Here is a 12,161-nt window from a genome sequence, read left to right as displayed (position 1 = left end):
TTTGTTGATGTTGAATGGTAACTCTCCAATAGCCTTGAAATTGGCTATATTCGTAAACCAGGGGACTTCTTGCATCATCATCAAATGTTCATCCAAAAAGCTCTCATTCACTGTAAGGTTGTGTGCTTCATCTTCCTTAATTGGGATTCTTGATAGGTGGTCAGCTACTTTGTTCTCTGCTCCACTTCTATCCTTAATCTCAATGTTAAACTCTTGAAGTAGCAAGATCCATCTTATCAGTCTAAGCTTAGATTCTATTTGGATAAGCAAATATTTAAGAGCTGCATTGTCAGTAAACATAATGAATTTAGAACCAATGAGAACGATCTAAACTTATCAAATACAAAGACTATAGCAAGGAGTTCCTATTCTGTGGTGGTGTAGTTCCTTTGATTTTCATTAAGAACTTTGCTAGCATAATAGATGACATGTACTAGCTTATCTCTCCTCTATCCTAGAACAGCACCGACAGCAAAATCTGATACATCACATGTCAATTCAAAAGGAAAAACCCAGCTAGGTGGTTCTATAATAGGTGCAGAAGAAAGTCTGTTTTTAAGCTCATCAAAGGCTTGCATGCATTCTCTATCAAAAGCAAAAGGTACATTAGAGAAAAGTAAGTTACTTAAAGGTTTGGCAATCTTTGAAAAATCTCTAATAAACCTTCTATAAAACCCAGCATGCCCCAAGAAACTTGTAATTGCTTTGACACTACAAGGTGGAGGTAATTTCTCAATCACTTCCACCTTAGCCTTGTCCACCTCTATGCCTTTTTTAGAGATTTTGTGACCAAGAACTACCCCTTCAGTGACCATAAAATGTCACTTTTCCCAGTTCAAAACTAGGTTAGTTTCTTGATATCTCCTTAGCACCAAGGCAATGTGGTGCAAGCATTTAGAAAAATGAATCACCAAACACAGAAAAGTCATCCATAAACACATCAATAAACCTTTCAATCATGTCTGAGACTATAGATAGCATGCACCTTTGGAATGTTGCAGGTGCATTGCATAATCCAAAGGGCATTCTCCTATATGCAAAGACACCATAAGGACAAGTAAAGGAAGTCTTCTCTTGGTCTTTAGGGTCCACTATAATTTGATTATAGCCTGAGTATCCATCCAAGAAACAGTAGTATTCATGTCTGGCAAGCCTCTATAGCATTTGATCCATGAAGGGTAGAGGAAAATGGTCCTTTCTTGTGGCTTCATTGAGCTTTCTATAATCTTTGCACAAGCGCCACCCAGTCACTGTTCTTGTTGGTATTAATTCATTTCTTTCAGTTGGCACAACAGTGACTCCTCCCTTTTTTGGAACTACTTGTACTGGGCTCACCCAATAGCTGTCTGAGATTTGGTAGATTACAACTGCTTGCCACAATTTCAGCACCTCTTTTTACACCACTTCATTCATTGTTGGATAGTCTTCTTTGTGGCTGTATTAAAGGCTTATCACCTTCCTCAAGAAGGATTTTATGCATGCACATTGAAGGACTAATCCCCTTCAGATCTAAAAGTGTCCACCCTATGGCATCCTTGTGTTGCCTCAGTACATTGATAAGCTCCTCCTCTTGCTCTTCACTCAAGCTTGAATTGATGATTACTGGGTATGTGTCATTGTCACCCAAGTAGGCATACTTCAAACTTGGAGGCAGGGTTTTCAACTCCAACTTTGGTGCCTCTACTTCCTTTGTGCTTGTCTTGTCCAACATGGTTGAGTCTTGTATAATTTCTTGTGGTAGTTCACCACATGCTTGTTGATCTTGCTCCAAACTTCTTCACATTATTCTTCTTCTAGGACTCCTTCGACTAATGTCTCCATTGTGTCCATTATCATGCATTCAACAATGGACTCTTTTGGGTAGCTCATTGCTTTGAAGACATTGAACACCATCTTCTCTTTATACAACCTCAAGACTAACTCTTCCTTTTGTACATCAATTATAGCTCCAGAAGTTGCTAAGAATGGTCTTCCCAAGATGATTAATGTGTTAGCCTCTTCCTCCATATCAAGTACTACAAAATCAACTAGGAAGATAAACTCTTCCACTTTCACCAACAAATCTTCCACCACACCATGGGAGAATTTGAACGTCCTATCAGCTAATTGAAGAGCCATTCTTGTAGGTTTGGCCTCTTCAATCCTTATTCTTTTCATCATGGCCAGGGACATAAGGTTGATGCTAGCTCCTAAATCACATAATGGCTTCTCAATGCTTATATCCCCTATGATACAGGGAATTTGGAAGCTCTTAGGATCTTTCATCTTTTGGGGAAGTTTCTTTTTTATGATGGCATTACATTCCTCAGTGAGCACCACAATTTTCTTTTCTCCCCAGTTTCTTTTCCTTGTCATGAGCTCCTTTAGAAACTTGGCATAGAGTGGCATTTGCTCTAATGCTTCAGCAAAAAGTATGTTGATTTGAAGCTTCTTAAAGATCTCAAAGAACCTAGAAAACTGGCTGTCCTTCTCGTCCTTCCTCATCCTTTGTGAATAGGGTGACATAGGGCTTCAGGACTTGCTTTGGTGGGGGTGGATCAGGTGCCTATTCTTCCTTCTTGGTTACTGAGTTATCTGCAGCTTTTTCTTCTTGCAAATTATGGTTTGAGGATGTCTCCTCCACAACCTTCCCACTCCTTAGTGTGATGGCCTTACACTCCCCTCTTGGGTTGGCCATGGTTCACTAGAAAATGTGTGTGTGGGCATTGGTATCTGCTTGGATAAGCTTCCTACTTGTGCTTCCAGTTTTGAGATTGCTGTCCCTTGCTTCCTCATGTTGGATCTGGCCTCTTCTTGAATTGAATCTATATTCTCAGCTTGCAATTGCCTCTCTGCAACAGTGGCAAAACTCCCTGTCAATTGTGCCATAACAGCCTCTAATCTTGCAAACTTGTTGCTGATATCACATGGATGTAAATTTGAGGATGATGCATCTTGAGGGTGGGTGCTATATGGTTGTTGGGTGGAGTGGTAGGGTGCATTTTGTGAGTTGTGGTAGGGTCTATTGTTGCTTCATTGATGGTTGGAATTGTGGTTGTATTGGTTAGAGTGGTATGGTTTGTGATCTTGGTTGTAGTTTTGTTGGTTTCCCACCCAAAATTTGGGTGGTTCTTCCAACCTGGGTTGTATATTTTGGCATTAGGGTCATATGGTGGTCTGGAAGAATTGTTCACATAGTTGGCTTGCTCTCATTCACTTTTAACATCTGGAGTATTTTCTTCTTGCATAAGTGATTGAGCTTGGATAGGTGAAACCTGATTTTTCTCCATTTGCTTTGTTAGAGTTGTAAGCTAAGCTGTGATCACCTTATTTTGGGATAGCAGAGCATCCATAGAATTGAGCTCCATCACTCCCCTTCTTTGATTTCTATCAGAGGCATAGAAGTACTCATTGTTGGCCACAATTTCTATGATGTCTATGGCCTCTTCAATTGTCTTCTTCTTGTTGAGATAGCCTCCCGAAGAGTGATCTAAAGCCTTCTTTGATTCTTGTGCCAATCCCTCATAGAAGATATCCAATTGTACCCATTCATTGAACATGTCATGGGGGCATTTTCTTGTCAACTCCTTGTATCTCTCCCATGATTCATAGAGAGTCTTCCCATCTTGTTGTCTAAAGGTTTGCACCTCAACTCTCAATCTGCTAACTCTTTGTGGAGGGTAAAATCTTGCTAAGAACTTGTTCACAACTTCTTTCCAAGTTGTCAAACTTTTCTTAGGAAATGATTCCAACCACTTTGATGTCTTATCTCTGAGAGAAAAAGGAAACAGCAGTAGTTTGTAGGTGTCAGGGTGTACACCATTTGACTTTACAGTGTCACAAATCCTCAAGAATGTGGTTAGATGTTGGTTGGCGTCTTCTTGAGCACTTCCTCCAAATGAGCAATTGTTTTGAACAAGGGTGATGAGTTGGGGTTTCAACTCAAAATTGTTAGTATGGATGGTTGGTTTTAGAATACTACTTCCACAATTTCCTGAGTTTGGGTTGATGTATGAGCCTAAAACTCTTCTCTCCTGCCTCACATGGTTACCAGCACCTTCCCCAACATGATTATGTATCTCCTCCTCCATAGTAACATCTAGATCTTTCTCCATTACTTCCTCTCCAACTATTCCTTTGCCTCTTTCTTTTCTCCTTAGTCTAAGGAAGGTCCTCTCAGGTTCACTATCAAAAGAGAATGAAGTTTCTCCTCTTCTACCTGTCATACATTCAACAAACAACAAGCAGAAGACAAGTGAAGTAATCACTTTTGTTAAGACTTATGGTTAGTTTGATTGGTGCAATTGATCAAACAGTTAGTGGATTAGTATGCTAAAATGGAAATATACAGTGAATCAATTGAAACTCAAATGCTAAAAAAAATACAAGAACTGAAATTAAAAGAATTAACAAGGTAAATAAAAATGCTTAATCTAAATACCCATCAATTTAGTCATGGTCAAATTCAAACCAATCCCCGGCAACGGCGCCATAAAACTTGATGACCGAAATTCACTCCCCATATAAAATGAATCCATTCTTTGGCAAGCGCACCAAATATCGTCAAGTAATAACCCATTAGGAGAGGGGTCGAATCCCACAGAGATTGGTAGATTTGAGCAATTTTAATCAATGGGTGAATTAGTTAAGCTAAATCATAGATATTATTGTGCAGAATTCTAAATGAGCAGAAAAGTAAATGACTTAAAAGTAAAGAAAAGCAATAGACTGTAGAAAAGTAAATGGCAGGAATGTAAAGTGCTGGAACATGACTGACTGAATTGTAAAGGGGAATGAGGAATAGCAGAAATTAAAGAAAGCTATAAAGAATAGGAAAGATAAAAATAGGGGAAATTCATTGGGATTAGGAGATGTTGCTCTCTTTGGATTAAATCTAGATTAACTCATCTTCAATCATGCAACTCATTGACCTCTTGGCAATCATGATTGATTGAACCCGAATCCCTCGGTGATTCAATCTCTCAAATCTTGATAATCAGCCAATTCCTTGGTCTAATTGCTCATGAAGAGAGATATGCTTGGTCCCTGATTATACTACACATCCTCATAAATCCAAATAGTGGGTGGATTATATGTCACCATATCCAATCCCAAAACTCATATCTACTCAAGTGTGAGAAGGGATTTCAAGTATGGTTTCATGTTTCCTTTTCCAAGGATCCCACGAAACCCATTTTTCATTCAACCTCTTTCCTAAGATGATTGAACACTAGCATGACTAACGAAATTCCTTCTAGAAAATCAAAAAGAAGATGAAGAGAAGAAGAAATTCACTATCATTAATCCATCAAGTACAACAGAGCTCCCTCTCCCAATGAGAGGGAATTTAGCTATTCATAACTTAGAGAAAAGTACAAGAGATGGAGAAGATGAAGTGTAAAAGTAAAACTCAAGCTAAGTATTCAATCCTACTTGCCAATCCAACCCCTTTTCTCAGTACTTATAGGGGTTATTTATACTACTCCTATCACTAGAATTAAGAAAATACAAAAGAAAAAGAGAAAATTACAACTAAAAGGAAAAGGAAAACTCATAAATTAAACCATGTGCCTAGCATGTGACTGGCGTTTGAGTGACGTGCCACGCTTGGCTCCCCAAGTGGCACGCCTTCTTCATTAATTAACCTGGAGTGCCATGCCTTCGAGCCCAAGTGGCATGCCCAGGTCTTTCCTTTGGTCCAGTGGCTCGAGTGCCACACCCAGCTTTCAAGTGGCACGCCCATGGTAGCCTTGTCTTGGCGTGCCACGCTTTAAGTCTCAAGTGGCACGCCGCTAGTTCTTCCTCCTTGGGTGCAAAAGTTGGCGTGCCAAACCTTCGACATCAAGTGGCACGCCCATGTTGGGGATGCATTCTTCAAGCATTGGCCTACGTGCCACGCCTTCGACATCAAGTGGCACGCCCAGTGTTGAGCCTTCAAGTCCCCTTTATGGAGCAATGAACTGGTGTGCCACGCCTTCGAGTTCAAGTGGCATGCCCATTGTGTATGTGGGGATTGGCGTGCCACGCACTCTTTGTGGTCTTCAAAAGTGCTCTCTGGAAAGTATAACTGGCGTGCCACGCCCATAATAAAGCTCATTATCCCTTCTTTGGAGTTTATAACTGGTGTGCCACGCCTGGCCTTGGCGTGCCATGCCCATTGTGCTTCATCTCCCTGGTGTGCCACGCCCATAGTGAGCTCCATAGGCTTCTTCTCTAGACTGGATAACTGGCGTGCCACGCCTTCGATGTCAAGTGGCGCACCCATTGTAATTCTTGCATTGTGCCTTCTGGATTTTTGAACTGGCGTGCCACGCCCCTCAGCTGGCGTGCCACACCCATGCAATTTATTTGTGTTTGCACCAAATGGCACACTCAGCATACACGCCCAGCACACTTTTCTTGTTTCCTTCTTCTTTTGTTGCTCTTTTTACCTGGAATTCAAACAAATCTCATTTCAAAGCAACACATCATAATATTAATCATTTTACTCATGAAGTTGCATTGATTAAACGAAATTGCATTCTTTTTATGTTCCTTTTAGATGGGAGAAAGAGATAGATGATGCAAGTCATCACTTGAGGAAAGAGATAGATGATGCAAGTCATCACTTGAGGAAAGAGATAGATGATGCAAGTCATCACTTCACATTTGGAATCACTGCCTTGGTGGCGCCAAACTTGAGATTTTTCAAGTTTGGCGCCATAATCATATAATCTTCCAAGGCATTCGATCTTAGTGAAGCCAAACTTGGAATTTTCCAAGTTTGGCGCCACACTCACCCATCTCCAGGAATTGGATGGCGTTGAAGTGAAGCCAAACTTAAAATTTTTCAAGTTTGGCTCCAAGATCACCACACTCTCAAGATTGCATGCGGGCATTATGGTGCCAAACTTGGCCCAGCTCAAGTTTGGCGCCACAACTAATTCTAATGTGGTCCCCATTCGTCTTTTAGGGCAGTTCGAAGATTTTATTTATGTTTTATTAAACTTTAATTTAGTTTACAATAGGAAAATATATTATTTAGTTTTAGAAAATATATTTTACATTAATTAGGATTAGATATAAAAGGGAAAAGATTCAGCCCTCCGGGCTCTTCTCTTCTCTTGGACCTCTTTCCGCACTTTACAAATTTTCAGAATCCTTATTTTTTCTCTGAACCATGAGCAGCTAAACCTCTACTGTTAAGGTTAGGAGGTCTGTTTATTTTATGGATTAATACTATTACTTTTCTATTTTAATTCATGCATTGATTTCAATTTTGAGAATTGTTTTTATTCTTCATCTTATGAATCTGGGTGGACCAGAAGTATGACCCTTATTCTAATTGAGTTCTTGTAAAACTTGGAAAAGCAATTTACCTGAACAACAGCTTGAAAATAATTTCTCCTAAATTTCTAATTATCTGGACTTAACGGGATACGTGGCATATAATCCTCTTATATTGGATATATAGGATTTCTGTGGCATATAAACTAGAATTGAACTTAACCCTCTAATCGAAATCAGATGACCAAGGAATTAGCGGTTGATGAAGGTTAGAGGAGACTAAAAAGGTCTAAAGAATTAGGGTTTAGTCACATATGGTTTGCCATTAATTGAATATTGCATGATTAAAATAGTTGGTAAGAAATAGAAATCCGAAAGATAAACAACTCCGAAACTTTAACTATTTTCACACATATATTTCACAACCCATTCACTGCTTGATTTAGGCGTTTTTGCTTTAGTTTTGCTTGATTTATTTCTATAAATTTTTTAATTTAACCTAGTTTATTTTTTTCTTAATTTTTAAAATTAAGTTTGGTGTTGCCTCCGTTATTTGATTACTTAGATTAGATAATTTTTCTTTTTCAATTAGTTTTCTTTTATTAATAAATTCTATTTTTATTTTCTTTTTCTTTTCCTTTCCGTTTTATCCCCCCCTCCCCTGTGTTCTTTTTTTCTTTTTATTTTATTATTTAGTTTTAATTTTAATTTTTCTTAAAAAAACTAAAACTTTTGTTCTTTTTTTATTTTTATTTTTTTAATTTTCATTTTTTTATTTTTTTCAATAATTCAATTTATTCTCCATTTTATTCTTTTTACTTTTGTTTTCCTTTATATTTTATTTTATTTTCATTTTTTATTTTTATTTTTATTTATTTTATTTCTTTTGAAAAATATATATATATATATTTAAAATGAAAACAAAATTCTTTTTGTTCTTTTCTCTTTGCTTTTCTGTTTACCACATGGTGCGTTGAAGAGAGGATTTTTGCTAGTAAAGAATTTTATAAAGTCGCGTTGTAAGTATAGCTTCTAAACCAACAAGAATCCCTTCTTACAAACGTTTTGGTTGTCACAAGTAACAAACCCCTAAATAAATTGATAACCGAAGTATTTAAACTTCGGGTCGTCGTCTCAAGGAATTGCAGGGAGGTATGTTCTTATTATTGGTTATGAGTTTGTAAATTGGGGGTTTTAAGAATGAGGAGCAATTATGATAAATGACGAATAAAATAAATAAATGACTGTAAAATAAACTCTTGGCAAGGTATGAGAAATTAGAAGTCCTATCCTAGTTATCCTTATCAACGATGATGAAAATTGAATCTTAATTCCACTTAGTTAACCTCTGCTGGTGCAAGGGAAGGTCAAGTGGCTAATTAGATTGATCTTCAAATCCTAGTTAATTCCTAGAAAAAGATTGGGATTATAGAAGTTCAAGCTAATTGGCAAAGATAGGGGTTATCGATCAAGTTGAGTTTGATAACTCAAGAGTTACTGATTTCTTAACCCAAGCCAAGAATGCAAAAAGCTGAATTAAAATTATAAATATATCATAAATCTGAAAACATCTCAATAATGTATAATCCTAACATGAAAAGTTCATAAGCCAATTGGGTAACATGAATCAAATACAAATAAAAGCATTAAAATATCTCAAAGTAGAAGAGAAATCAAAATAAAGGAATGTTGAACCTGATATGAAGAGTTGAAATAAATCCTAATTTTTAAAAATTCTAATCCTAAATCCTAAGAGAGAGGAGAGAGCCTCTCTCTCTAAAAACTACATCTAAAACCTAAAGTTGTGAATTATGAGTCTAATCTGAAGTGTCCCCTTCATTCCTCCACTTTGCAGCCTTTAATCTGTGTTTTCTAGGCTTGAAACTGGGCCGGAAATAGCCCAAGATTCGCTGTTTGCGAAATCTGCCACGCTGATTTTTGCAGATGCGATGCATCTGTGTGAATGACGCATTCACGTCGCCTATCTATATGGCCACTATAGAAAAGTATATATCAAATCGAAGCCCCGGACGTTAGCTTTCCAACGCAAGTGGAACCGCGTCATTTGGACCTTTGTAGCTCAAGTTATGGTCGTTTTAGTGCGAGAGGGTTAGGCTGACAGCTTTGCAGTTTCTCCAACTTCTTGTATTCCTTCCACTTTTGCATGCTTCCTTTCCATCCTCTAAGCCATTCTTGCCCTGTAATCCCTGAAATCACTTAACACACATATCAAGGCATCTAATGGTAATAAGAGAGGGTTAAATAAAAGAAAATAAAAGCCAAAGAAGCATGTTTTCAATCATAGAACAAATTCTGGGAAGGAATTGTAAAACATGCAAATATATGAATAAATGTATGAAAGATTGATAAAATCTACTCAATTAAGCACAAGATAAACCATAAAATAGTGGTTTATCAACCTCTCCACACTTAAACATTAGCATGTCCTCATGCTAAACTCAAGAGAAGCTATAAAGGAGTGAAGATGAATGATAGAATATATGAAATGTAACCTATCTATATGAATGTAACTACATACAAAATGTTTCTACCTACTTGGTTAAAAGTAAATAAGTTCTTCAAGACAAATATGAATTAAATTCCACTAATTCAAATCACAGAATAAAAAGCAAGCAAACTTGTAAGAAGATAGCTAATGAAAGCAGGGAACATAGAATCAAGCATTGAACCCTCACTGGTAGTGTATATCACTCTAATCTCTCAAGTGTCTAGGGTCAATCACTCTATTCTTCTCTAATCATGCTTTCTAAACTTTGTTCTTCATCTAACCAATCAACAAATATTTAATGTGCTAATGCAAACATCATGAGGTCTTTTCAAGGTTGTAATGGGGCCAAGGCAAGGGTGAGGATGTATATATAAGGCTAAGTGAGCTAACAAAGTGAATCCTTGATTAGTCTAAGATCTCACTTAACATACATACCTTCTATAATTTCAAAGTTCTTTACCTAGCTACCCAAATTTTTCCACTTTTGTATTACATGCTCATGCACTAAATTTATTTTTGAATTTTGTCCCATGTGCATTGATTCTTTTTATTTTGCTTTTGGGGTATTATTATTATTTTTATTAATAATTTTTTTTATCAATGTACATGGTAATTTTTTTTATTTTGATTTCATATGAGTATACTTCCCAAACCTTGAAATATCTTATTCAGTTTAATTTCCTACTTTTTTTATCATCCCATGTTCCCGTAAAATTCCCCACACTTAAATTTTACACAATATTTATCTTAAGCTAACCAAGGATTCAACTTTGGATTTTTAATTTGTTTTTCTGCTTAAGGCTACTAATGTGGTTTATAGAACAAGAGGGGATTAAAAAGCTCAAAGGGGCTAACAAAGGTGATGCAAAAGGTAGGCTAATTTGGGATAAGTGAGGAAAATTTCAAATGATAGCCTCAATCATATGCAAGCATGTAAATACACTAAATAATTGACATATAGATTGGAACAAAATCTAGATTGCAATTATAGATAAGGGAACACACAAGAATAAAATATCATGGTTAAATAATGTAACCATATAAATAAGCTCAAAATCTCACGGGTTGTGTGTTCTTTGGCTCAAAAACCATGTTCCAAATACAACTTCAAACAAATTTAACAAAAAATTTTCAATTTAAATTAGTGAAATACTATAAAAATTTCTTGAAAAAGAAAATATTACTTCAACCAAGTAGTGACTAAATGCATAAAATCAAACAAACATGCAAATGCAACAATTAACAAGTTAACATTGGTGTTGAGAAGGGATTAACTAACCCGCGGAGATCGGTATCGACCTCCCCACACTTAAAGATTGCACCGTCCTCGGTGCATGCTGAGATGTGCAGGTGGATGGGGGTTGTGGTTCCTCAGCTGGTGCTTTTTTTTTTGTTCCTTTCCTTGCCGGTGGTTTGGGAGTAGCTTTCTCTATACCCTTCTTGGTGGCCATCCTGAAAAGGAAAAAAGAAAGTAACTTTTAAAGCTAAGGGTTAGAGCAAGGAAGAGAGCGGGAAAGGTGGTAATCAATGCACAATAAAGAAGAATGACGTTAACACATGATCATGACTACATGTGAAAAGTTTATCAAGGGAAATATAGCAAGTGCATGTAATAACAATTAAATGCAAGATGTTTATTGGCATGCTGGCAAAGGCATGAGTAGCATAGATCAAGCATTCAATGTCCAAGTTAGATTACCAAGTCTTTCAAACAAAAAACATGTTTGTAATGACAATTATATTTAATGAATATGATATAAAAAAGGGTTTCGTGAAAAGCAAGCATTCAGAGTAGTAGGATAAAAGATACTGAAAAACAGTGCACAATGCCATACGGGCGTTTTCACAAACACATAGCATGCATGGTAAATAATCTAATAAAAATAATAAATTAGACATGCAAGCAACCCTTTAAAAATTAAAAGATAATTGCCAAACAATTTTTCAACAATCCACAATGACCCAAATAAATTTCCAACACCAATAAAGATAATGCAGTGTGGTGGACGAAATTGTGATTTCTATCTTTTGAGCTTTAGCATATATTTATTCTTAGGGCACTGTTTATTCTCACAACTCCGTTCAACTAACCAGCAAGTGTACTGGGTCGTCCAAGTAATAAACCTTACGTGAGTAAGGGTCGAATCCACAGAGATTGTTGGTATGGAGCAAGCTATGGTCACCTTGTAAATCTCAGTCAGGCAGATTAAAATTGTTTATGGTTTAGGAAATAAAAATAAGAAAATAGATTATATGTAAAATAAAGGGATAGAAGACTTATGCAGATTCATTGGTAGGAATTTCAGATAAGCGGATGGAGATGCTATAGAGCTCTCGGACGCCTGCTCTCCTACTGCTTCTACTCAATCCTTCTTACTCCTTTCCATGGCAAGCTTTGTATAGGGGT

At 36.9% G+C, this 12,161-nt stretch overlaps 1 protein-coding gene and 1 non-coding gene across 2 annotated transcripts; one reads left to right on the top strand and one right to left on the bottom strand.

Annotated features, from left to right (window-relative positions):
• Positions 1-1,782: 1,782 nt before the first annotated feature.
• LOC107479608 (uncharacterized) lies at positions 1,783-2,484 on the bottom strand. Its single transcript, XM_016099732.1, has one exon. It carries the CDS (start codon positions 2,482-2,484, stop codon positions 1,783-1,785), a length of 702 nt encoding a protein of 233 aa, XP_015955218.1.
• A 1,053-nt stretch (positions 2,485-3,537) lies between these two features.
• Positions 3,538-3,641, top strand: LOC127746197 (small nucleolar RNA R71). The gene has a single exon (XR_008007817.1). It is a non-coding gene; the product is annotated as a small nucleolar RNA R71 (small nucleolar RNA).
• The last annotated feature ends 8,520 nt before the right edge of the window (positions 3,642-12,161 follow it).

This window comes from Arachis duranensis, chromosome 3, assembly GCF_000817695.3.
Source record: "Arachis duranensis cultivar V14167 chromosome 3, aradu.V14167.gnm2.J7QH, whole genome shotgun sequence".
NCBI lineage: Eukaryota > Viridiplantae > Streptophyta > Magnoliopsida > Fabales > Fabaceae > Arachis > Arachis duranensis.
This window is presented reverse-complemented; position numbering and strand designations above follow the sequence as displayed.